This window comes from Nelusetta ayraudi, unplaced genomic scaffold (genome assembly GCF_046127955.1).
Source record: "Nelusetta ayraudi isolate G7.1 ecotype Tasmania unplaced genomic scaffold, CSIRO-AGI_Nayr_v1 ptg000004l, whole genome shotgun sequence".
NCBI lineage: Eukaryota > Metazoa > Chordata > Actinopteri > Tetraodontiformes > Monacanthidae > Nelusetta > Nelusetta ayraudi.
In genome coordinates this window covers 16,217,905-16,244,739 of record NW_027466054.1, presented here as the reverse complement: position 1 = coordinate 16,244,739, position 26,835 = coordinate 16,217,905, and the positions used below count along the sequence as shown (strand labels likewise).

The 26,835-nt window shown below is 49.3% G+C and overlaps 1 protein-coding gene across 5 annotated transcripts; it reads right to left on the bottom strand.

Moving 5' to 3' along the window:
* Nucleotides 1-3,671: 3,671 nt before the first annotated feature.
* Nucleotides 3,672-26,409, bottom strand: ccdc85al (coiled-coil domain containing 85A, like). 5 transcript variants are annotated; one of them, XM_076038219.1, is made up of 4 exons: nt 25,594-26,409; nt 22,731-23,839; nt 7,223-7,280; nt 3,672-4,858 (listed from the first exon to the last, which is right to left on the bottom strand). In XM_076038219.1, exons 1-3 carry the CDS (start codon nt 25,861-25,863, stop codon nt 7,253-7,255), a joined length of 1,407 nt encoding a protein of 468 aa, XP_075894334.1. In that variant the 5' UTR covers nt 25,864-26,409; the 3' UTR covers nt 3,672-4,858; nt 7,223-7,252. The 5 variants fall into 5 exon arrangements, with proteins under 5 accessions (XP_075894334.1, XP_075894329.1, XP_075894345.1 ...); XM_076038214.1 differs by having other exon boundaries at nt 22,735-23,839; nt 25,594-26,408; XM_076038230.1 differs by lacking the exon at nt 7,223-7,280.
* Between the last annotated feature and the right edge of the window lie 426 nt (nt 26,410-26,835).

The following is a 26,835-nucleotide window of genomic DNA, read 5'->3' as shown; positions in this document are numbered from 1 at the left end:
CCCAACAATGTTCTCTCGCTGTTGTCCTCGTTTGTTTGTGAGAGCCGGCGCATTGCCCGTTTCCATGACTGCAGACTGAGTCCACGCGTCCGACTGAACGAACTTCGTCCTTCTGGAGAGACTCCACCTCTGCCCCGGGGCTTCAGGCTGCTGCGTTCGTTTTTTAATCCCCTCCGAAATCATAAATGTATTTACGTCCCATCCTAATCACGTCATCTCACTCAGCGATATTTTAATAAGGACATTTTTGCCCGTAAACCCCGAGCTGCACATGCTTTTTGATGGCTGTGTTAAAAGACCCTCGTCCTGCACAGACTGACAGTAAAAACCCACCGCGCCGACCCCCTCCAGTCCAAATGTTACTGTATCCCACTTCATTGCCGCACATTTGCATGCGGAACGCGTTGCGTTTGCCATAGCTCATCCCGTGTTTATAGGTCCCCCCCCCCACCGGCCGACTGACAGCTCATCTGAGTGGATTACATGTCTGAGCCACCAGCCGCCCTCTGGCTCTCACCGGCGTCTCTCTGCGCCGACCGCCGGCGGATTTCTGCTGTGGATTTTGGCCGTTTGCAAGCTTTCACGTGGCCTGGATATGCAGATGGGTATGATTGACCTGCTGCGACCTTGGAAGAGTGCCCCGGCGGAGGGCGGCGGCGGCGGCGACCTCGGGATGGGCAGGACGTGCTGCAATGCAGCAGAGGAGATCAGCGGCGGCTGCTCGGCTCAGTCCAGCTCAGCGCATCGACGTGCACAAACCTTGTGTGTGTGTGTGTGTGTGTGTGTGTGTGTGTGTGTGTGTGTGTGTGTGTGCGTGCATGTGCACATGTTTGTGTGTGTGTGTGTGTGTGTTGCAGGGCCGAGGCTGAACGGTGAGGAACGAGCGCTAACGACACATGTAAACGGCCGCACACGCTGCCAGGCTGCACGGTGCGTGGATGCATTGGAAGAACTGGATACCGTCCTGCCAATTTTTCCAGTGGCCACCCGTGGTATTGCAAGACAATACCAGGGGTTTCCCCCATAGACTGTGATATAAAAATAAAGAACAGACATGATTCCCAACAATAACTGATTCATAACTATTGTGTATTTTTAAGACTTTTGTTCCTTCTGAAAAAAAATAATTGCAAAGGCCAGAAAATCTACAGAAAATAGTTCATTCTGAGCGTGATGTCATGGCGTCATGCAGTACTTGCTGTGTCTCGGCTCGTTCTGATTGGCTAATACACCAAGTGCTACTGCTCGTGTTCTGTGGGCCCCACAACTCACCCTTGATCTTGCACCGACCCCCTTTTCCAGACGTGCACACACGAGTAGGCAAGGATGCCATTGAGATGCACCCATGTGAAAAACGATCTCCTATCATCTGTCTTGCAGTCCGCCGAAGGCCGAGCGAGACGGTCGGGCGAGATTGATCAGAGTCGACCTGACGTCTGAGCGACGCAGCTGTTTGTGCAAAAATCATCCTGCGTTGTCGTTTGTCGGCTTGCTCATCATCGACTTGCCAGCGCAGATCCTAAGTTGCAGATTTAGATTCTCAGATAAGTCGACTCCATCAACCGCCGGATTCCTGAGATGTCCCGGCGGGGCGGAGCGGGGCGGAGCAGGGGCGTCCCTTAGGAGGACAGTGTGTGTGTGTGTGACATCAGCGGCGCCGCTTTAAACACCAGCACAGCAGCAGCAGCAGCAGCAGCAGCAGCAGCAGCCGCCGCCACCAGCGTCCTCATTAGAGAGATTTTTCTGAGCCAAATAAGTAAAGCCTAATCACTCTGAGCAATCACATCAAACCAGATCAGCCTCCGCTTGTTTTCATTTTGCACCCAGAGAAAAGCAACCAGCTTTGACGACCTTCTGCTAACTTTCTCAACCTTACACATTTCTACCTCTTATTGCTTTTTCTCAGGTTGCCGCAAAAGCTTCCACAGGGTTCCAAACCTTTAACAGTTTCTCTTTTTTTTCTTGCCGGGGTAGATAAACATCTGCAGTGCGGTTTGATGATTTCTCACCAATGACCCGTCCAGCCGCAGCTCAAAATATCGCTCTGCAAAAGTGTCAATAAGTCAATAAACAGCGGTAGAGTGCGGCGCCGCAGCCTCGCTCCAGGGGTGATGCTGTGTTTTTCAAATATCCTACAGATTCCATCCAGCGACCGGTGGAATTTAGCGGGCGTTCAGTTTGAAACCTCCTCTTAACTCGATCAGCCGCCTGCTGGCCTTTCGCTCTTTCGCTTAAAGCTCTCGTGTTTTATCCGCGACCTCTGTGACCCTGTCTACATTTTGCTGTCAAAGTTTGGCTGTAATACCTCCGTGCACTTAATGTCCAGAAACACATTGTGAAGCCAGTCAGGCTTGGCTGCTACCTCCCAAAGACCTGCACTGCACTGTGTGTCTGGACTCCAGGATTCACTGCCACAAACTTCAAAGGTCCCACTTTGTGCACATCTTTCATTTTCAACCCAGACCACAGCGGTGGCCGCATTAATTGCCAAAAACAGACTCCACACGGAACTTGAAAACAGCATAATTAGCCTGTTGTTTACTGCCTCCTGCAATAATGCTTACTTGTGTTGATGTTTTGACGGACCCTCCACATGTTTGGAAGGGGACAAGAACAAGGCGCTCTCTGAGAGTCGAACTACGACCCAGCTAGCGGCGTGGTCACTAACCTGGTGGACCCGTGCCCTTTGTGACATCACAAAAGGCTGATTTCCAGAACTGTGTGGGAAAAGGGTTGGGCTCTTCTCACTTCTGAGGAGTTCATTGATATGTTCGGAAATTATTTTTACTGGCTCGAGTTCATACGACACCCTTACAAACAAGGTCCCCTGACTCCCATTGCAACGGAGTGATTTGTTAGGTTTTGGAATGGGGTCGGGCTACTGTGATCAACTGAGTGATCTGTTTGTTCACAACTCAATCTCCCAGCAGCGGGTGGAACTGCGGAGCTCAGGTGAAACAGGAAACCATAGGCCTCAAACAGCTGTAAACCTTGACGTATTTGTACAAATGCAGCTAGAACAGAATTTTGCTCAATAGCGACATGTTGTCAGGTCTCTTCCTTGCAATGAGCTTGCCAGAAGTAGCTAAAGAGTCAACGGAGGCGAGGAATCGTGACTCACAAGTCAGTAAAATCGACTGCATGACTGACAGCCAAGACACTTGTTGTCGTCATAAAAAAAAGAATTTTACAGTTGGAAGTGGGTTCATAATTATTGCGTAAAATTAGCTGATGTCTGTTTTGTTCCATTATTCTCTGAGTCATGATACAGAGGGGGGAGTCACAAATACGATGTTGACAACGCTGACATGTTTTGGCAGCGACTTGTTGCATAAACACGTACACAATCCTCCCACACAAGCCACACAGGCACAATAGCGTCGGACATCCGCAGCATTGTGCTTCACGGCACAGACGGAGGCCGCCGGGCAGGATGTGAGGGACGCCTAATGGCTTCAGAGGAAAGGAGAATGTGGCTTTTCCCCACTTCCTGTGACATAACAGGAAATTCCCTTTAGTTTGCTCCTATTGTTGGACATAGAAACAGGATGTAGTTGTGGTGCTTTTTTTTTTTTTCTTTTTCTATAGTTTCTGCAGCAGTTTATCATGTATGGCTCATCACAGTTGGACAGATTGAAGGTGTCATTTGAAACAAACTCCTGGACGCCAGGTTTGCTCTTACATAAAGAATTCTGTTTATTGTTTCATAGATATATATAGATATATATCTATATCATTTGCATCTTCATATAATTGTTCTAATATACCAGTAAGTCAAAAATAATAGCCATATTATTATATTCATATAGATAGATATATATATATAGAAAACTAATCCAACAATCTACATTTTACTTGGACTCGTAAAAAACAACATGGAGAAAAAACGTAGAATCTCATCCCCAGCTTCGGTATAGGCGCTTCAAGGGAGCAAAGAAGATAATACAAAAAAGAAAGAGAAAAAAAAATGACACCTGAACGTTGCATCTTATAGAACTAGAACATCTGTCAGCAGCTATTAATGACCATCTCGGTTTAAGACACAGGAAGAGGTTGTTTCTTTTTTCTTGTTCTGTATCATTTGATTTCCTTTGCTAGAACATCTTAGACGTATACGTTGATGTTTTGTTTTTTTGTTTTTGTTTTTTTTTTTTTTTAACTCAGCTTAGAGAGCTGAACAAGGAGGGGGAGACGACGACGGCGACGGCGTGGCAGATTCAGGAGGCGGAGCTGTAGATTATAGCGGCCTGGTTACACATTTCAAAGCAGGAGGAAGAGGAAGATGGAGGAGAAGGAGGGCTGGAAAAAAAGGACTCAGGACCGACAGGTGGTACAAACGTTGGTTGACTCGATGTGCTCCTCCGCCGACAGTCCGCCTGCGTAAACAGAGAGGTTGGCGGCTTTGCAGGGGAAAAAAATTAAAAATGAAATAAAAAAAAACTACGGCTAATTCCGGCATCCCTCCTGATGCCCTGGGTGGGTGTCACAGTTGGCAGGGAGCAGCTTCCACTCTCATCCCATTTATTTATCTATTTATTTCTAGTTTTTTTTTTGTTGCTATGGCAAGTCTTCAAGTCTTCACAAGTTTGGGGCCCAAAAAAAGCAGCCCCACCCCCTTCCCCTCCTCCTGCCCCTCCTGAAACTCTCAGCGTGAAGGAATGAAGATGTGGAGGTCGGCTGCTGCGGACGCGTTCACACGGACGAGGCCGCCGCTGGCGTGGAGGACGCCGTCCCAGAGCTCGGGTGTCCATCAAAGCTGGAGATGTGGGCGGGCGGCGTCGCAGCAGCAGCAGCAGCTGTTCCCTCCCTCTTTGAAGAGCCTCGATGGTTCAGTCGGGGTCAGGAGGAGGCGTCAAAGCTGCACAGGGACACAAGAAGTCAGAAGACACTCACAAATACCCGACAAACAGTTTGAAGCAAATTAGAATTTTGTTTTTTCAACTGTGAATTCAATTTGGAATTATTTGCTTAGCACCGCATCTTGACAAAGTCATCTAAGGACCAGCAGCTGTTTCCACCAAACACTGAGCAGGTACTTCAATAAACCTCCTCCCTGGATTCCAACTGCGGGAGTTCTGAGTGTATTCACATTGATCAACGCAGTTTGTGTGGAAAACCATTTTCGGAATTGTTTGATTCTGTCAAAATTGGACAGAAACTCGGTTGGTCGGTTGCCAGTTTCTTGTTTTTCTTTTTTCTTTTTTTTTAAGGAATTCAGAGACACTCGTCCTCTTTGAACCAGATTGTAAACGCTGATCGAAGGCCGTGAATGCAGCCGTCAGTCAGGATGAATTTATTCACGCCGTTCCTGGGACCGGACAAACAAACACTCCTGAGTGGAGGGCCCTCCGGACCCCCGTCCCCACACCGGTCCCCGTCCCCGCCCCTGTCAGGCTGAGTGAAGTCAGGGTTGCAACTTCCTTTCCAAAGGGACAGCAGGCCCGCAATTATTTTTTGACAAATTGCCGCTCGCAACGTTACCGCTGGCTTTCCGCAGAGCGGCGCGCAGCACATTACTCACTTTTACGATGACGGATGCTCGGCCATTAGCATTACAAACAAAATCCCCCCTTAAATCTCCATTGACTGCAGTCATTCTGACTGGCGGGAAGGCGAGCAAAGAGGCGAGAATTACAAGGAGGCACGTCTGAGCGGCGGGGATGCAGGCGGTGGCGATGCAGGCGGCGGAGCCGGAATACTGAAGCGGTTTTCATTCACTCCGAGATCAGGACAGAATTTACACTTAAACGACCAGTGTGTACGGTTTAGCCGCATCTAGAGGCAATAATATTGAGGCAAGCAAATACATTCAAATGAATGCATGTGTTGATTCTCCAAGACTGAGGGATGGTTTTCACAATCTGGCAACCGAGAATAGTGGTTGGCTTTCTTGAAGCTGAGTGAATGCATGGACAGAAGGACAAATGAAAGTGTCGACGACTGCAGAATTTGGTGAAAAAAGTTTTCTTTTTCTTTTTTGTCACTTTACTGCAACGCAGCTCAGATCTTGGGGGAAATTACTTCAGTCTGCATTCCTGGAATGCCCTTTACACTTTTCTCACAGCTTGCAAATCATCCCCCGACTTGAAATGCACCAGTTTTTACTCCTCACCTGAATGGGAAGAGAGTGACAGTGTTTTTCTAAGAGTAGAACAAAGGTCCTGTGAAGAAGAGTGCCAAGAACGTGTCTAACCTACATTGGTGACTATTCAGGGAATTTTCGAGCGCCTGTTTCCTGACCGGCACTCGTCCTCTCGGGGTAGTCACGCATCTTGTCCTGCCTCCATTAAATATTAACGCGGCCATCTCGTCCTCCCGCTGGGGCCTGATTGAAGATGTAGGCAAGACGTGAGGGCGGGGAGCGGTCACCTCTACCTCGGTAAGCCCTGCCGCCCCTGTGATTACACTCGGGATAAACCAGGCATGCAAAGACGGCGCTCGCCCAGAGACGCTATGTTGACCTGGGCAATGACAATGCGCCACAACAGAATCTTAGAAGGCGTCCATGAGCGGTGAGGATAGGAGGTTTTTTGGGGGATTTTTTTTGTAGGGACTTTTCATCTTTGGGTCAGAGGTCAGGATTTAGGCTGGAGTTAAGAGTAGAAGCAAATAATAAGAGTTAAAAAAAAAAAAAAAGTAAAATAATGTAGTTTAACTAAACTCATACCAAAGTCAGAAATAAGGAGTAAAGTGAAAATATGACCAGCAGTGCTTCATTGGATGACATTTTCTCTTAATGTGAAAACACTACCCAGTTCTGGTAAAATTGCTGCTACTGAAGCTTCTGTGCTAGTTTTTTTTTTAGCATTAGCAAGGGTTGCGGTTGCTTCCTATCCTTCTTTGTTGTTCTTTTTCGTTCCCTTTTGCACAACAGAACTCTTTGATCAAAGGCTCGGAATATAAATAAGTAAGATTCTAGTTCAGATCAACTCTGTTTAGCCAACCCCGGCTGTCTGTGTGATTACAGGGATATGATATTAAATTCCATAATGAAAAAATTAAAAGCAGGCTTTGTATTAACTGTGAAAGAAATGTGGCTTTGCGCCTTCTGTTAGAAGTAAGGGCATTTTGTATTGAGATAGAATAATGGGAGCTAATTACAGGATCATAGGCCCTGGTGGATACCAGTGACCTTCTTTGACTGACTCTAATTAACAGAAAAGAGGCTTGCAGAAGGAAAAAAAAAATGAAACAAGGTGCGGGAGGGCGGGGGGGTTCTTACCTGTCCCATAGCTTGACATTTCTACAGTTGTTAGTGCAGCAGCCGGCGGATATCAGAGCTGTGACAGAGAGACAGCAGGAGAGAGAGGGAGAGAGAGAGAGAGAGAGAGAGAGAGAGGAAGAGAAGGGATTTAGAATGAGCTGCATGTGGAGGAAAGCGAATCGCACTTAGTCTGATTCACAGCAGACGTCTATCCGTTCAGGCTGCCAGGAAAACAAAAGGGGGAAAAAATGACTAATTAGGTCAATATTGTGGAGGAAATCAGAAATTTTTGTGTTGAGATGAGCAGAAGGCAAGTGAGCTGAACTGCTTCCGTGTCATGAAAGTGAAAGGAAGCAATGTGCTTTGTATTTAGAGCAGGGATTAAGACTGTTAGCAAAGCATTTAGCTCAGATTAGCAACTAGCCTAGCTAGTCTTTGTCTTTCGCCCTCTTTCTTGGAAGTGCGCAATGATTTAAAAGACCAGAGATGAAATGTCACCAGCAGAAAAGAATTAACCCGTTTTTTTGTGCTAAAGTGCTAAAGACGTGATACTAGCGCTGCTTTGTTGAGACAAAGTGGACCACATGAGCCCATCATGTGTTTTTCATCTGCTGCATATTTGTGCTGGAGTACCTGGCTTCATGAAAGTCTGTAGGCTAGAATGCTCCACTCTTGTAATACTCCATGAAACTGCTTCCATGGATTAATAGAAAAGAAAAAAAAAAAAAGAATTGGTCACCAGAATCTCATCAAAATAAATGTGAAAACTTGAGTGAATGATCCCTTTAATAAGTTAGACTAAAAACGTAAGCAGGTAACATAATTCCGTCTTTATTTGTCTCAACAAAAGAAAATAAGAGTCAACCTTTAATAAGTTGTTTGTTTTGAGTTTCCCATTTCCTCCAAACTCCAGTGGCAAATGGTCGATGTAAATCAAATCAACCCCTTCTTTCTGTGAAAGGTGTTTCAGTCAGGCATCTTGACACTGACCTTTTAGTGATTTTAAACCAACAGGATTCTCTATTCGCTCCGTCCACATCATCTCAGAATCTGTGGGCACATCTGGTCTGCCTGCCATTTGTTTTAAATTTATTTTAAAAATGCCTTCAGCCGTCCAACTTTCTCTGTCTCTGTTTCTCAGCTGCTTTGCCCTTTAAAACAAATACTTTACTCTCGCTCGGCAGCCTGGTCCCCCCCACCCCCCTCCTCCCTGCCTCTCTCGACCAGTGGCTCTATACTCCCGTCAGCCTCTAATCATGTTTTCAGCACATTTCCTCTCCCTGGCGCGGTTACATCTCTCATTAAAAATTCATAACTGCTCTTGTGACCACGGAACTCCGTGAAAGATTCCACTATCCACCTCCGGGAGGGAGAGGGAGAGTGGGGGGGGGGGGGTCCACTAAGACAACACGGATATGAAAACTCCTCAAAGAGGGAGGGAAGGGAATCATTTCAACAACAGTGAGTTCCTCAAAACACAGAGACAGTTGAAGGAAATAAAATCAAGGAAGGACGTTTTTATGCTCCTTCAAATAGGACCTGTGTTAGTTAGCATGCTGGTTGAGTTTCCATACAATGTTCAAAGTGAATTGTAGGGAAACATTTTAAAGTTCTCTCATGTAAATTGAAAAAACAAAAGTGAAAAAAAAAAAGCAGCATCAGACTATAAATGTGTTGACAGCCACCTGTGATCTTCCTTGATCTGAGTCCAGGACTTGTGGTCAGTGTTCCTCCAGTGTCTTTCATCAACTTGTGATTATTTAATTATTACAGTTCCTGCCCAGCCCAGTTTTTTCATCTGTTCTGAGTGCAAACACAAAACAAAAGCTGCTGTTTCGCTGCTCCACTTGAAAAGAGCTCAAACTTCCGTATCTGGGCGGCCGCTGCTGCACCGGGGTTTTGCCTAAATTAAGAGTCTAAACACATTTTTTTGGACGCTGGAAATGGGGAGCGGAGGCACGAAGGAGGCACAGCAGTTGAGACGTGATGTTCTTCACCTCATCTGATCGTCACGCCGCTCTTTGTGTTGTCAATTTGGATGCAAAGGCAGCTCGACTGCGGCGCGTCGCGTCCCTGAGCTCTGCCGAGCGCCGTCCCTGCGAGGCCACTTTAAGCTCCTCTGTTCAGTCGGCTGGTTAAGAACTGAGGCGCCGCCGTGCGTCTGATGCACTTGGAGGAGGGGAGTCGTAGGTTCTTCACACGCTGGCTGAACTCTCAGGATTCTCGAAATGTCGCCGCTCGTCTGTAAATCTTCCTCAGTGTGTAGGAGGAAGTCGACGAGCTGCAGTTGCGCAGATGTGTCAACATATGTGACAACGTGTGTCATTGCCCATTTTATTGCACAGATGTTGTCTTGTCTGGGACATCCAGAGATGTTTAAAACAGGACTGATTTAATTTATTTTTGTTTCAGTGTCCATCTGGCGTCTGTGTGCATTGCAGCACTGGATACAATCAAATATGTACAGTATGAAAAACTACAGCATGGAGACGCAGGACAGATTTTACAGCCTGGGCTGGGAAATCCAGTTTAAAGAGAGTGGATGAGATTAACTTTATATTTGATCCCAACAGGGTACATTTGCATGTTACAGCTTAAGACACATGGAAAAAAAACATTAAGAATTGAATAAATTCCCAGACAATTTCCAACACATTTTTCACTTTGACGTCAGGCGTGGCGGATGGACACCTGCTGCTGCTGGGGCCTGATGAGCTGATGGGTCTGAAGCAGGGAAACAGTTGGCCTTGAATGGATTTGCTGTTTCAAGGTCAGCAGTCACACACGCACACACACACACACACACACACACACACACGCACGCACACGCACACACACACACACACTCTGGGGCAGGTCACCGGATTACGAACCAGTGTCTTGTGCCACAGAAAGCCAGGGAATCCCGTTACGGTGAACCTAATGAATGTGTAACGAAGCTCCGCCTCCGTCTGGTAACTTGCCAGCGTCTGTGACCTCTTGAAGGGGAGTTACAGAGAGTGTGAAGGAAAAAAAGCACACACAACACGCACACACACACACAAAGATACAGAGGGTGTTGGTTGATTGGGTTACGGGGTTGAGTGTTAAGACCCAAATTGGATTTGAGGGGATGTGCGAGATGCGTGGAGGAGAGAGAGAGGGAGGGGAGCGGGGGGGAGATCCAGACGGGTGGCAGCAAGAGTATATAGATAATGTGATTACTGGCCGAGTGACGGGAGGCCTGTAAGCTGCCTTAAATTCCACTTGTGTGCAGCCAGGAGCGCCGGTGCTAAAGGCTCTAAATTTGCTCTGAACGAGAAGCGGCAGATTGGCCGGGGAGCCTCGGCTGAATAAATAACCGTCCCGCCTCACTCCTCCCCGATCGCCCACCCATTCATCTTAGATGAGGCGTGGCGGTGACGGAGGGGAGGTGGAGTCAACTCAACACTGGTCCGCTTAAAAAAAAAAAAAAACAACATTAAAGATAGAAATTTTGCTGAATGATTTAAGGGTAGCAAAATAAAGTTTAAAGTGGCTCCAAATGGAATGTATGAAAACTGTAAAAACTGAAAAATGCCAGAAATGGGATGGGAGTCGGTAAACACGTGAAGCCGGAGTCTCCTCGGAGCCATCATCCTCTTTGATCGGCCAGCCGCCTTCCCATCATCCCCCTCTCCTCCTCCTCCTCCTCCTCATCGTCCTGCCAACCACTGAATCAATGAGAGGTGATTTCACATGGCCGTTCTCTCAGATCTCCGGGAAAAAAAACTGCTACGTAAATTATTCAGGCTGGACGTGCAGGGAAGTCCAGGGAGGCCCAGCGGACCAGTGACCTTCACTGTGGCAGCCAGTCAGTCAGCCAGTCAGCCAGTCAGTAAGTCAGTCTACCAGTTAGTCAGTCAGTCAGCCAGTCAGTCAGTCAGCCAGTCAGCCAGTCAGTCAGTCAGCCAGCCAGTCAGCCAGTTAGTCAGTCAGTCAGCCAGTCAGTCAGTCAGTCAGCCAGCCAGTCAGCCAGTCAACCAGTTAGTCAGTCAGTCAGCCAGTCAGTCAGTCAGTCAGCCAGTTAGTCAGCCAGTTAGTCAGTCAGTCAGCCAGTCAGTCAGTCAGTCAGTCAGCCAGTCAGTAAGTCAGTCTACCAGTCAGTCAGCCAGTCAGCCAGTCAGCCAGTCTACCAGTTAGTCAGTTAGTCAGCCAGTCAGTAAGTCAGTCAGTCAGTCAGTCACAGTTTGACTCAGGAAGATTCCCAGTGTAAACAACATGCAGCGTCCTGTGTCCACCAGGGTCGGTAAAAAAAGAAACCCAAAAAAACAAAAACTCACAAGCAAAAAGAATTTAAAGGTCCTGTATCGCTTGCAATATACTATGACTGCCACCAGTGTTTTCCAACTGTGGTGTGTCTTTGACCTTCCAACGCAACACAAACACTCTTCTGCCGCTCGCTCAGGCACTCGGTTGTGGAAATCAGCCCTTTGTGATGTCAATCTGATGCAGAAACCTCTTCCGCCTCACAGGCCGTGAACCCGTCTCTGCTCCACCTCGACGCTGAGTTTGAGGCTTGCAAAGCCACACCCACCCTCCCCCTCACTCTCACCTCCCCACCCCTCCCCCCCTCCCGCCTCACCGTGTTGCTCTAATGGCATTTTGATTAGTTTTGTTGTCGCGCCGCTCCCTTTGCCCCGAGAACCGAGAGGGCCGGACGGTAGAGCACCGGCGCTGCTGTAATTAACGACAAGTTCTCTTTGACGAGCACGGGAGGTGAGGGGGGGTTGAGGGGCGCTGTGAAGGCGGCTGCAGGTCGGCTGCGGTAGAGTCGGAGGAATCAGAGGAGTCAGAGCTGGGTCGACCGGACGACGAGGAGAGAGACCAGTCTGAAAGCCAGTGAAGTAGAGACGGATAATTGGAGTGCTGTGTGTGTGTGTGTGTGTGTGTGTGTGTGTGTATGTGCGTGTGTGTGTGTGTGTGTGTGTGTGTGTGTGTGTGTGTGCGTGCGTGTGTCTGCGAGAGCGCACGTTTCCGTGCAACTCACTTGCAGAGCTGCAACGATCTACAGTGTCAGAGAGAGCGGCCAAAAGGAGGGTCAGTGAAGGTGGAGCGGAGCAGCGGTGTCCTGCACGAGCGTGCGCACACGTGCACGAGCGTGCACGCGCAGACGTTTTAATATCACCCGAAATAACCGGGGCTCTGGCAGCGCACGTCGACATTTAAGCATTCAAGCCAAGAGAGACGAGATCTGATTCGCCGGGAGGCGGGAATCCGCTGCACGCAAGCGGAGTTTAGTCGGAAAAAGATTCACGGCAACGCCGGCTGCCATGACGTCGCTCCTTCACGCTTCTCTTCTCTTTTGTGTTTTTGTTGTTTTTTTTCTTTTTCTTCTTTTTTCATTGTTCGCCCCCGCCTCTTCGAGGCCCCTGCAACATCCCTCCGCCTGTGTTACACGGGACCGCAGAGACGTGCCGCTCGGCTCCGGCTCTCAGAGGTGGAATGAAATATTTAAGAAGACATTTGCAAGATAAACTGCTGTTGTCCTATTTTAACATGCGACCAGCCGTCAATCCTCAGCGCTGGTGAATAATGTAGTAGGGCCAGTAGTGTGTGTGTATGTGTGTGTGTGTGTGTTTGTCTTTGCGTGTGTGTGGCTCAGATGGCCGGGGATGAGACAAACGGTGGGTAATTTCTCTGTGTTTCTTTTGCTTCCCGCCTCCTTGGTTCTTCTTCTTCTTCTTCTTCTTCTTCTTCTTCTTCTTCTTCTTCTTCTTCTTCGTCACGTCGAGCCTCGGCAGCTCCTGTTGTCCCTGCTGCCTGATTTACTCTCTTGGACGTGATGTCTGCACTCCTCTCAGCTTTTGACAGGAAACACTCCCTCTGCAGTTTTTGTCGCGTCATGGCTGAACGCTGCAGCTCGGCTATAGATGCTAGCGCGCAGCAGGGCTCAGTGTGACCCTCGCTAAAGTCAGTCCGAAAGTTTCAAACCCGTTCCGAATGAATCGTCTCTGTGGCGGCACAACGCTGAGCTCTTTAGCAGCAGCCACCGTTTACAACTCTTAACATCATCTTCCTTTCCTTTTCTTCCTGGTCTTCTTTCCCTTCCTCCCATCAAGGAAGGAAGCCGATTGGTATTAGATCATTGGAAAAGTCAAGAGCAGTTGTAAACACGTTCCATTGGCCTTTGCCTCGATCGATATGTTAGATTTCATTGTCATCAGAGCCAGCCAGGTGTCGGGCAAAGTTATAGTGATTGTTTTATTAGTGTAAACCTAGAAGTTGTGTTTTTATGTTTTAAAAAAACGAGATTGAATTAAGAGATTTATCATTTTTATACAGCAAAGTGAAATGGGGGGATATGAGGTACTGTGACAGTGAGTGACAATCAACGATGAAAAAGACGTGAAATTCATCAGCCTGCTTTTAGCCTGCAAAAATTACAAACAGTCAACCTCAACTCACACTGACCCCCAGAAATCCTCTCAATTACACAGCGTACCTGCAGCTAAAGCTCTTGCAAAAAACCCAGATCAAAGTGCTAATTAAATGTAGCCCCCGCTATTTTTTCCCCCTCTCTGTAACTCCACAGGAAATGAGCCAGTCAGTCTGGGGCGGCGGTGGCGGGAAGAGGAGCTAATGAAAGTGACTCCGGAATCTCGGAGAGGAAAACAGAGAGAGAAGATTGATACCAACGTAACGAGCGCAATGCCAATCATCCATCTATCCATCCTTCCACCTTCCCTCCCTCTCTCCCTCCAGTGGTAATGGGAAATGCATCACATCAAATGCACATAATGCACAGTTGCGTGTGCGGGGATGAATTTATCCTGCAGGAAATGGAGAGCTGCATCCTGCGCTCCGTCGCCAGGGTGGCTAATATGTCGGCGGCCGCCATGGCTGTGTTATCTCGCAGGCGTTAACAGATGGCGGAAGTTTAAGAAGCATCAGCGTCAAGGCAGCGGTAGATCAGCACTAGGCCGCTGCCACTGGATCAGTGATAGAAATGCACCACACAGGCATCAGGGTGCAAAAAAACCAAACAATTCAAGTCTAAGTTCATAAACGCATTTGCTCGGTGAGCCTGTTTGTGCCGATGACCAGATGATGGCAGATTTTCAGGCGCCACACAATACAAATCACCGGCTGTTTGAGCAGCGGCGCACCTGTCACTCCGACGCAGGTGTCACCTGCATTAATATTTATAGTTTGGCTCGGAAGTGGCAGGGGGCGCCGACAAAGACGAGTCGTGACTGAAAGGTAAAGGGGGAAAAGTGTTTCTCGCTTCCTTGGCAGGTTTTTTCTATTTATACAGAAATTCACATATAGGGAGGGCGTTGCTGCTGGAGGCTTCATCAGTCTCCATGACAACTGACTCTTGTTACGACCTAATGAAAATGCATGGAACCAAGATTGCTAGTTGACGCACTGTATACAAACATTCCAACATCCATTCACCGATAATCCATGTTCCCTAAGACGGTGTTAGACATTCGTTCACCTTGGCATGTTGGCTGATGTTCGCGCTGTGCACAGCACATGCACACCCGGGTGTGTTAAAACTTGCCTCACTAGTTTACTGTGTGACTTGTCGCATATGCGCTTTTCAAACAAACTTAGCGCAGTTGAAAGACAGCAAGAGAGAGACCAGGATGCTAATGTCTGCGGAAATCATCCCCTTTTCATATGAGCTTATTTTCCATAAATAATTCATATGGAGGGGGCAGGGAAATTATATCGGCAAATATTAGTGTCGCACAATATATACCGCGCATCACTAGGAATTATAGTCGGTAGTCTTGGAATTCTTCCAAATGCTTTGCTTTGTTTCTTCCTATGCCGCATGACAATTTATTGAACAGTTAACATTTCCCAAAGTTTGAGAAATGTTTGCTGAGAGCAGGTTTATTTTCGGATGGCTCAAAAAAGCTGTAACCTTGCGTAGAAGTGGGATCGAGGCCGAAGGATACTGAGCAACAGAAGGCCTGGAGGAGGAACAGAGAGGAGATTTATGGATGTCATGAAAGTTGGACCTGGAGTTAGTTGGTGTGAGGGGAAGAAGGATGCAGGGGATCGGAGGGGTCAGATAAATGCAGATGATTGGCCGAGGTCGCCCCTGAAGGAAACAGTCAAAAGGCAGAGAAGAGGAAGAAGCCAACCTGCATTTGCCTAAAAGCAAACTTACCTCCAGTCAGTTTCAGGAAACGACACGGGATCGAACTCACCCTCCGACCACCACCGCGCGTCACGACACACACAACGGCCAAGGCGGCGCCGCTGCTCTAAATGTGGTTACCACCGGTGATTTGGGGGTCTGACGGAGGGTCCCCCAGGCCTCCGGCGCTGCTGCCGCTCAGCTCCCAGTTAATTACTTGGCCCAGCAAGCGGATTCCCTCTCAGCTCGGCGGGCCGAAGAGGAGGACAAAGCCCGCTCGCCGCTCCGCCGGGTGTGCGTGTCTAGCGGATGACTGGGGTTACTGCGGAACATTTGTCACATACCTCTGGGGTTTGAGGCCCGAGTGACGCCAACGAACGGCGAGCGGCCCTGCCGCCATAACTCATGCAGCTACTTAGCGCCGGCTCGCGGGGAATGCTGCAAGTTTGGCGATCGCGCCCCCCCCGCCCGACACGCTCGTAAAAAATGAAGATCGGTTGATGGTTTTCACGGGGAGCAGGACCGGCTGCGCTCAAACTTTTGCAATCCGCATCCGCAGTACATAATTATTCTCCCACTACTTTATAATTTATCTCACCATAAATACATTTTTTGTCCTCTCGCCGGGGACATTTCACACTCCATTTCCACCGTGACATTAGGCTTGTTTTTGAGGAATTTTGGCAGGAATAACGAGGAGCAGGGGCCAACAGAAAACAGAAACGGTAAACACATTTCAGGTCTCGTCTGCAAAGATGAGGACAAGACAAAGGAGACGAGGCTGAAGGCAGCTCGTTTAGAGATGAGGCCGATGTGCACCAAGATGGATAAACAAACAAAAAAAAAAGCTAATCACGCAGAGCTCGGTTAATGGCTGCTCTGTCGGTCCATAGGCAAGGAACATTTTGGAGTAATTAGTCTCAGGCGCAATTGGGCAGGATTTTACAAGTAACATTTCCCTTACTGCACCCTGCCTAGCACATCTCGTGCAATGTTTCCTAAATCCTCTTGTATTCATCTGATAAAGAGCCAATAAAAACAGTTTGAAGAAAGAGGCAAACGTTCGCGATTGGACGATCCTTCTGTCTATACGTTCAAGCAGAACCTCCAGATTCACGGTAGTTTTGCAGCAATTCTATTGAACGTTGGACACGCTTCACTGCACTGCAGGCTTGTTTGTGAGGCAGATTTATCATGGGATCCACTGGAGGATGAAGGATAAATAAAAATGTTTTCTATTGGACATTGACAAGACGGAGCTGAAACCTGAACGCTTTATTTTACTTAAAAAAAAATGAGTTACTCGACTCTTCTCTTATGATATGAAGCAGTAGTGATGTGCTATACCACTGATTTCCCTTCCCGTCCCACAGCGAAGCCAGGTGACATCACCGATACCAATACCAATACCTTGCCCACGGGAGCCAGTGTGTCTGCATACACTGGCTAGGATGGGCAATACAGGAGAGAATTGATCTTAAAACAAACCCATCTTGAGTATCGATACTAGAGCATCGATCCTCACAATACTATGAAGCAGATGTTCTGTGTTTTGTCTCAGCGTGTGAGGTCATTTCCCGACTTGACGGCAGGAGAAACGCAGGGATTTGGCTTCGAAACAAGTTAAACTCAGGGCAGCCTGTCACTCCAGAACCAAGGCATGAGAGGTAAGTCTGGGATGGTCGCCTTGCAGATGAAGCTATCTGGTAATAATACTAATCCATTTAAATTAGAGAAGCCTAATGCTCTCATGTCGGGAGGAATCCTTTCATGTTGGGCAGCTGTGACAAACATTTGAGTTTCTCCAGGGCTGCGAAAAACTTCACGATTTGTCAAGGAGGACAAGAAGAGGAGGGGGAGCTACTTCCCATCCGTCGCCTTGGCAGACGACTCAGGAGGAGAAGAATAGGGGAGGGGACGCAGAGAGGAAGACAGATAGCGGGAAAGAGAGAGAGAGAGAGAGAGATTGAAGGAGGGGAAGAAAAAGTCGGTAATCCACTCAAATACGTCCTCAAGCCTCTTTGCCGGGCTCAGCCTGGCAACCGGCGCATCCACCGACCCGCTCCAGAGAGACGGCTTTGTAATCAGAGTCTTCCCTCTTCCAGCCGACAGCTGCCCGCTCCGACCGGCGGCCAATTAGGGGGGAAGGGAGGGAGGGAAGGAGGGCAGAGAGAGTGAAAGTGGAGTGGCAGAGAACAGGATCTGTGGGCAAAAGCCTCGGCGATGACATCCTGTCGAGCGCACGTGTGGGCAGGAAGGCAGGAAGGCGGGTGTCGTCCCTGAACAACAGGCACCGGAGGACGGCTGGATGGCCCCAAGTGATGGCGCAATTATGGGGATTAATGAAAATCAATGAGGCGGCGGGATGATCTTTGGTAATGCGATCAAATGCTTCATGGGCGCAGATGGAGAGTCAGGATGTAACCGCCATTTGTCTTGTGAAATCAGGGGACGGAAAGCAGGGTGGGACATGCCAATGCTAAAGGCCCAACACGCCTTCAGTAAAGACCTTTTAACGAACGATAGGAGGAAATTTAATATTAGCAGTGTGGTGCCGGTGGCAAGGGTATGTCTTGGTGGTGGGGAGAGGAGTGATACGAGGTCTCCGATCGATATTGGGTACAGATTGAGGTATATACTGTATCTTTAATCAAGTCGTCAATGAAGGTCTTGTAAATGTCTTGCATTTGACAAAGGACTACACAGTCGCCTTTGAACGTTCGTGGAAACCCGCTAACTCTTATTCCCGACGGTACTTTCTCAGCCCATAGCGGTGGCGTCGAGTCGTGGGGAAGGAGCGGAAGTGAAAGTTATCCAAAGCACAACTCCATGACGGCGCTACGGGCTAAGTTTGGATCTTCTCTATGGTGGTCAAAATGAAAACACAAAGTCAAGGAAGGTTTTGGAAAGACGGCACTAAAACGACAAAGCAGTCGAACGTCACGCAAGGGGACGTGGTAGTGAAGTGCAATTTTTTGCTGTTTCAGCCTACATGGCTTTGGAATCTGGCATTATTTGGGAGGGCGTAAACTATCACACTCTCACAACGGACAAAAAAATCTGCAGTTATGGAAACAACGTAGTTTGAAACGACTCCCTCTTGTTGGCAATAAAGTGAGTGCGCTCGTTTGTTAGTTTGGTTTATCTTTCACTTCGAGAGAAAATAAAAATCCACTTACAGATTTAACATAATTAAATTTTACTGGCCGGAGCTTCACATCCGGCTCTCGCCTAAATCAACGGCTGCTGTGATAAATTTCACACCGTGCACGCGCGTGTTGTGTGTGTGTGCGTGTGCGAGTGGCATATATTGGTATCAGAAGGGCAGAGGTAAACTCACAAACACACTCACGCACACACACACACACACACACACACACACACACACACAGAGCTGTGCTTTTTTCCAGATCATCTGAGCAGCTTACACTAATGCGCAGAATTTGTGATTGCTAAAGCAGAAAACATGATTAAGTCTCTTCTCTTTCTCATCGAGAGCCCCCGCAGCGTGGAGATCCCGAAGGCTTAACCAACAGTGTCTCTCACACACACACACACACACACAGTCTGGGTCAGGAGACGACGCTCCTAATGGCCGATCATCCACCGCTACGAGGCTGCAATCAGACTAAAACGCTGGTTTGTCCCATTTATTTTGAAGGGGGCTGCTGTGTTTAGGCTGCAGGCGTGATGACAACATTGATTTTGTTCAAAGAGGACAAACTTCACAACAGCTCGACCCCACACACAGGCCTCTGTTGCGCTGATTTAGTAAAAACTAGCACTGGCTCGCAACCCTGCAGCAGGTTTGGTCTGCGTGCAGCCTCACAGGAATTATGTATTGATATAGCTTGTATTAACTATGTATTGTTATCATTCAGCGTTCTGGGTCACAGGCACAAGGGCGCCCGACACAGGCAGGGAAAGGTGTCATTAGTTGAGTTTCCATAAATCCTGTTCATGTGCATTCTGAAGAATATCACTTTAAGAAATTCAAATACAGGGCAAAAACTGAAAAAAAGAAAAAAAAACTCAAATTTTCCAAAAAAAAAAAAAAGGTTTGTTAGCTCTCTCAACTTTGGGGATTATTGAGAATATTTCTGGGTGTTTCTCAACCCCACTTGTTGAATGAAGCTGCTGCTGATGTGAAGATCAACACGCCTTGTTGCAGACACCTTTCAGCCTCTTGCTGTCTGCATAGCATTGAGTTTAATGTGTGCGATTTAAAAGCTCCTTTGGCTGCAAAATCCCATTATTTCGATGGAGTTCAGATAAAATGAGGTTTTCTTTATTCAGCCGTCTTTCCTGTCTAATAAACGGCCGAGCTGTTTTGCTAATCTAACAAACGGCAGCGTCGCCCCGGAGGGATTCCACTCCTTTTGCTTCACACGTGTGATAAGCTCACCAAAAGACGCAAAAGCAGATTGCACTTTAAAAAAAAGAGAGAAAAGGGCTGCAGAGGTCACAGTGTTGTTTTGCTTTCATTTGGGATTTGGTTGGCAGTTTAAAGGGGCCTGAGCTGATGCGGCGCTGTCAAGTGGCACACGAACATGAGACATTCATTTGTCTGAATTTAAAATTAAATAAATAAAAGCAAACTGTGCAGCTCCGGCAGCCCTGGACAGGACACTCAAATCACTCACACACAAACAGACGCATGCATGCACACACAAACGTAAAAAAAAATAATGAAAAAATGAAATAATACTGTGCAAAGGGCTTAGAGGATAATCCAAGTGAGTGGAGTGTACTACATCGTCACAGGAATTAAATTCCCTCCTCATCCAAAAAAGGACATGACAGTGCGGAAGGGCCGGCGGCTGACACACAAAGCTGCTCTCTTTTCTTCTGTCTCGCAAATCGACCCCTTCCCTTTCTTTTCTTTATATTAGTGCACGCCACTTAATCTAAATTTTAATCCGTCCGCCAACATTTCATCGTAGATCATTTTACATCCGCAACCCACGGAGCGGCGGAAAATAAAATAGATAAATAAAAATCCCCTTGTTCTCGTGCCTGGGCCTCTTCCGAGTGTTGCTTGCGTGTGCTGATCCGGCTGTGAATACAATGTAGTGACAGTGGAAGTGAGCGTCCTTGTCAGCGGTCCCTCGGGGAGGAAGTGCTTCCTGCCAGGAACACGACCGTCGACAGGCAGCAGCAGCAGCAGTAGCAGTAGCAGCAGCAGCAGCAGCAGTAGCAGCAGCAGCAGCAGCAGCAGCAGCAGCAGCAGTAGCAGCAGCAGCAGCAGCAGCAGCAGCAGCGACACACCTTCCACAACTCGGTGGCAAAGGAGCAGCTGACTGGGTCGTCGCTGTGGGTTGCAGGATTCCAACCTTTCAACAAAGTTGGAAGGTTGGAATATAAAGATAAAATGTACCGAATGGTGGGTTCAGAGAGCAGTAGCTGGGTTAAAGCAACCAGAGTCAGTGCACGCACAGCAGGCTGCTCACTGCAGGACCGTTGAGGCCACACCCCCGTCCATGCATGCTGCATTCTTCAATCACATGAGCAGTTAAAAAATCAATTGGAATGTTTTTTGACTGTGTTACTGTGAACGGACGTCCGCTGATGAAAAACAAATTTTATATTTATGTTTGGATGTGATGCAGTTTGTGCAAACTACCCCATCTGCAGTGAAGGCTTACACATTCCCAATAATTCCCATAAATTCCCATTGGCGCGTTTCCAATTTGGAATATTTCCAAAAAAATTCCTTTTCTGAGGAGCATTTCTAGAAATTTACCAGGAAATCCTCCGCCACACAATGACGCAGCTTGTAGCCACTCACAAACTTCCCACTGCTCTCCAGTTACATTGTGATTGAAGTTTCCGGACGAGCTGCAAAACGGTGATACAAATGGCGTACAAATTGCGTGCACGTCTTTGTAGTGAGTGTGCTACCCGTCGAGGGGGGAACAGGAAGGAAACAGGGTGTTTCACTGCAACGCTGCAGTGGCTGCGCTGCAGCTCTTCACCTGATTCATTATTGTAATTTCCTGCTAAAGTCGAGGTGAGACCAGCAGTGGGGAGGGATCCAATCATTTGGACAATTGAAGTTTACGGGACGATATTCAGCTGACCAGACTGCAGGGGGCGTAAGAATTAAAACAATCCTGCCACGCACTGAACTGGCGGCAGAACGGATAATTATTCATGTAATCTGCTGCGCCGCAGTGACAGACGAAAAGCAAAGAGGTGAAAATGTGATTATTCAATGGCCTCCGCATGGTGGGGAAAAAAAAGTGTGCGAGTGTGACACACAAGTGTGAGGTTTGTGCCCTTGCTCCGTGATTGTCGCAACCAAAACATGTCAATTCCAAACGGATCAATAGACACGAGCGACTCGACGCTCGGTAACACGCAAGCGTCGGAGAGACGAGGTAACCGACATCCTTCCGCTAACCGCTAGCTGCCTTCGCTCGTACTGCTTTTTTTCCCCTTAATTTCGGCCGCTATATCGCAAAGTCAGGCAGATATTTCACCTTGACGACTCTGTCCTTTAGCTCCCGCCGGCTCGGAGCCACTCAGCACTTTTTTTTTTCTCCTCCCCCCCTCGGATCCTACAAATCATTATCGGCCACCATGGGGTATTTTAACAGCAGCCAAGCTGATACTTTGATATTCGACCTTCTCTCTGACGCCCTTAACTCGCGCCGCTCTCCCTTCTGCCAGATGAAGATCTTTCAAACTTGGACGCGGGACAAACGCGCACAAGAAAAAATATCCCTGCATTTTTATTTTATTTCTTTCTCCGGCGCTGAGTCTGCCCACATGTCTCATGAGAGAGCCAAAAGAAAAATCAATGGTGCTGGACAAAAAAACACAAAAATCTGAGCAGTCAGAAAGCAAAGAAAGAGTATCTGCAGTTTCTAAATCAAAAAATAAGTGCATTAAAAAAGGCTTTGTGTGTTACCTTCACTCGACTGCAGACGGTGTTGGAATTCTAATGAAGCATCCGAGTCACAGTTGAGTCCACCAGACTTTGATAGTCTGGTGGACTCAATTTGACGAGTGTTGCAACACTCAGCTGGTTCCAGAACAAGGTTTGGTTCGCAGGACCAGAACAGGTCCAAAGAACCAAACTTTTTCACTGACCTGTTCCCCTCCTTGCCTGTGATGGCGCCACATCAAGAAGTAGTGAGGATTTTCAATTTAACAAGAAATGGCGCCCATCTGTTGCTTAAGCAACTTGCAACAAACACACACGTTTGTTTTGGTGGTGTTTACCCAAAATGCAACACAGGGGTTGTAGCCCACTTCCTGCACTGGAGGCAAACTTTAGCTAGCTAGCTTCTTCTTTTCACACCTCCCCAAAAGCACCAGACTTTCCGAGCGGACAGAAACGAAAGTTTGAGTTGAACATGGCTGACACACGCATACACACACGCACAGCACACGCACGCACCTCACCTACCGTTCATCCCGTTGTAGATGCTGCGGTGATGTGGCGACAGCTCCTCCCCGGCCAGCCTCCTCTGTCCCTCCCTGGCGGGGCTCCCGAACTTGCCCTGCTCGGGACTCATGCTGTACTGGTGCCGGTGGGTCTCGGGGCTCCCGCCTTTCACCACGCAGCCCTTCTTCTCGTGGTGCTCGCCGGCCCCCAGGTGCGCCAGCCGTGGCTCGGGGCTGCCGCAGCCGGCGCTGCTGATGCTGCCCCTGTGGTGCCTCTGGTAGAGCTCCGCGCTGTCGCCCCCTCCCAGGTAGAGCTGCCTCTGTCCCAGCACCAGGTCGGAGCTGTGGTGCTTGGGCTGCTTCTCCGGGCTGCGGGGCCCAAAGTTCCTGCCGTACTTCTCCGGACTGAGGCCCCTCATGACGCGGCTGTGGTCCGGCACCGATATGGAGCCGCAGCGGGGCCGGCACAGCTGCGGCAGGGTGTAGGGATACTCCAGGCTGGTGCTGCGGTGGCGCCCGGCCGGGTGCTCGGGGCTGGGTACCTCCCGGTCCCGCGCCGCCTGCATGCCCCCCAGTCCGCTGATGCTGCTGCAGCGGGGTTTGTGGGCCAGCTCGGGGCTGCCCTTCTCCACGCCGCTCACCCCGGGCGCCAGGTGGGGCTGCTGCTTGTGGTGGGGGTGGTCCGAGCTGTCGGCGCTCCCGGCGCTGGACGTGCTGCTCCCGTCGCCCACGTCCCTCATCAGCAGGCCGTGGCCGGGCACCAGCAGCAGGCTGTTCTGGCTGTCGATGGAGTTGCGGCAGCCCACCGTGCCCACGTTGCCTCCTCCGGGTCCGCCGCCGCCACCGCCGCCGCCTCCTCCTCCGCCCGCCACGCCCTTCTCCTCATCCAGCAGCAGGCAGAGCTCCTTCAGCTCCACGTTCTCCCGGATCACCTCCTCCTGCCGCAGCTCCAGCTCCTTGAGCTTCTGCAGGTACAGGCTCACCTCCTTGCGCATGATGCTGGCACTGTAGCGTCCCAGGCGCTGCCACTCGCGGGACACGCGCTTGCCCTTTTGCCGGTCGTCGTCCAGGAAGCAGCAGAGGTCACGCAGTTCGCGGTTGTCCTCCTGAAGCTTCTGATTGACGTCCTGGAATCGGAGGGAGGAAACAAAACAAGAGCGGCTTGAGTTGAACTGCGCGCGGCCTGAAGCGTGAAATAAATGAGGGGACGAATGCAACGCAGTGCTTTCAGGAGGAGGAACAAAAGAGCCTCTCTTCTCCGCCGCTTCATTTCATAGTAAATCGTTGGAGCCATTGTTCTCATTCATTCGCTGCCCTCTGAGATATCATTCCAATGCTGCGCGCCGATATAATGAGATGAAATCCTAATCCTCTCTACCTTTTCCCATAAAAGCCCCGCGCCGACTGCCGCGCAGCGTTTAATGTGGAATACAGGATTAGAACGCTCGGCTGGAGATGGAGAGGCCACACACACACACACACACACACACACACACACACACACACACACAGTGTGTAACACACAGAAAGTAAGAACAAGGCGGAGGTGCGGCCGCAGTGTAACACACACACACACACACACACACCGGACATTTTACACACAGCAGCGTTTACTTAAAACATCCGTTCCATTACCTCCCTAAGAGCTCGCTGCTCCTCCCCACCCCACCCCCTCCGCACCCCCTCTTCCTCCCCATCCCAACATCTGGCTCCTTCCTGTGTAATTAGCTAGCTGGAGCCTGTGCGAGGAGGTGACAAAGTCCTGGAGAACAGGCCGCTGCTGATGCTACACGGTAAAACTGGTTTAGTCTTACAGCATGAGCTGGAACACTGTTGGAACTCTGCTTGTGTTCCAGAGCAGGTTGGACAGAGTGCAGCAGGTTGAAGGTTACCCCATGTGTGCTTAGAAAGCAAGGACCGATTCAGACCCGCGCAGATTTATGAGCACCCAGCTTACAGGAACATGAGGTGTGCTCGGCCAAGGCAGAGAGAGAGGGAGAGATATCTGGATGCCAGATTTTAATCCTGGCACGAGAAAAGAGCAGTTGATTTTTTTTTTTTTTTTAAAGAGAGAGATGTCTTGCTCATCACCAGCAGAATGGAATTCAGCCTCGCTGCACTGGTACCTGCCTTGATGCCAATGTTAGCTGATTTTAAAGATCCAAGTCTTTGTGTGAACTCTCCAGAAAAGTTCAAGGTGCAGTGCTGGAGATCTGCCCTTTGTGATGTCATTAAGGGTGCAAATCACTCTCTGATACCTCTCCCAGGTTAGTGGCCACACCTCCAGCCAGGTGTGCGCTCAACTAGTCTGAGACTAGCTGTGTTTTTGTCCCCTTGCATTTGACATGGGGATCAACATTTGAGGGGTTCAACAAACACACCAAACCCAGTGTTCTATGTTGCTGCTGCCAAACAGAGGCCTGTCCACTTTCCCGCAAAATCCTTTTTCAATGAATTGCACCATGTTGCTCATGTGGATCCTTGGACTATAAATAGAAATCGAAAAACTGCTGTTATATGGGACCTTCGAAACCCAAATTCAATCTCCTCAGCGCAAGTTGGGTCGTTTGAATGCTACAAGCTTGCTGGTCCAACGTGCACACAAGAAGTGCACGCATCATCATCGTCATCGTCATGGTTTTCAGTAAGGCCTGCAAGGGAATTCCGCCCCGGCGCCGTCTATTCTCATGCCGCGTCTGCCGAGGCCATCATAAAATAAAAATTAAAAAAAAAAAAAAAAAAACGAGGGAGCGCTCACTCACTCACTCCCAGCCGCCGTGCACGCGCGCTCTCAGGTGCGCTCCTCCAAACCTATGATCTCATCCCTCATCGAATGCGCGCCGCCGCCCCGTCACCCCCTTTCCGCCCACACTCCCCTCACCTTCAGCCCTCTGATCTCGTTCAGATGCAGCTGGAGGCTGCGGTTGACCTCCCGGATGAGATTGCCGTGGTCCAGGATCACGCTCATCTTGTCGGCCTCGGAGCGCCGCAGCCGCCGCACCAGCTCCTCCTTGGTCCACTTGAGCAGCTCCTCGTCGCTCAGGCCGGAGATGTCCTCCGCCGGACTCTCGCTCTTGGCAATGGAGAGCTGCACCTGGGGCTGGGGCTGGGGCTGGGGCGGCGGAGGAGGAGGAGGAGTCGCCTTCTCCATCGGAACGGCTCGCCCGGCACCGACGAAGCGCAGAGACTTGCTGTGTGAGAGGCTCGCCGGCGACCTCCGCTCGCATCCGCGCTGCTCGTCAACGCTGAGAGACGGTGGGAGACGGTCACCGGCAGAAAGTCGCTCGCATAGTTTGGCCCTTTCTTCTTCTTCTCCTTCTTCTTCTCCTTCTTCTTCTTCTTCTTCTTCGTCTTCTTCTTCTTCTCCGCACCTTTTTCCCTCTCACTGTTGCTCCTCCACTCTCGGCGAGAGCAACAGCTGACGGTGCCGGCAGATGCGAGATGCGACGGAGGAGAGGCGATCCGCGGCTCTCCGCTACCCCTGCAGCATCCTCCCGGCAGACGGAAGCGTGAGGGCGGCACTGCGGCTGTAGAATCCCGGCGCCGTGGAGCCAGAGGTGGTCGGTCCGAGCATCGGCGGGAAGTCGGCGCGCGCGCACACGCATACACACCTGCCGCCTGCGGAGGGCTCAGCTCTCTGCGAGACGTCAGGAGGGAAGGAGGCTCGCAGCTCTCCACACCTCCTCCCTCACCATCTCTCTCTCTCTCTCTCTCTCTCTCTCTCTCTCTCTCTCTCTCTCTCTCTCTCTCTCTCTCTCTCTCTCGCTCCTTGGGGGAGGAGGGATTGTCGCTACGCAAAAAAAGAACGTTTGGTTACAGCGTCACTTCCCGGTCAAAGGCAGTCATAGCAGGGAAATCGTTCCGGCGTTTGTTGCATCTCAGCCTCTGTGCCACAAATAAGTTGGGAAGCTTATGCAACAAGTTTGTGTAACCATTGCAAAAACATGGATTGGGAAATACGTGTGTTTTTATTTTTTTGTTGTTGTTGTTTTTTGGTTTTTTTTTAATGAACCTGTTGCTAATATGTATGCTAATAATAACCATTCCAAAATACCAACAATATGCAAATACACTACACTACACTACACTACACTTCCTGTTGTTTCTGTACTGTTGTCCTGAA

What these genes read in the sequence shown, in the direction of transcription:
- ccdc85al (XM_076038214.1), bottom strand. Translation starts at nt 25,863, where the DNA reads ATGGAGAAGGCGACTCCTCCTCCTCCTCCGCCGCCCCAGCCCCAGCCC. An exon ending in ACGAGATCAGAGGGCTGAAG is followed by an intron (nt 23,840 to 25,593) that starts GTGAGGGGAGTG and finishes CTCCGATTCCAG; the next exon opens with GACGTCAATCAGAAGCTTCA. An exon ending in CATCTACAACGGGATGAACG is followed by an intron (nt 7,281 to 22,734) that starts GTAGGTGAGGTG and finishes TCTCTGTCACAG; the next exon opens with CTCTGATATCCGCCGGCTGC.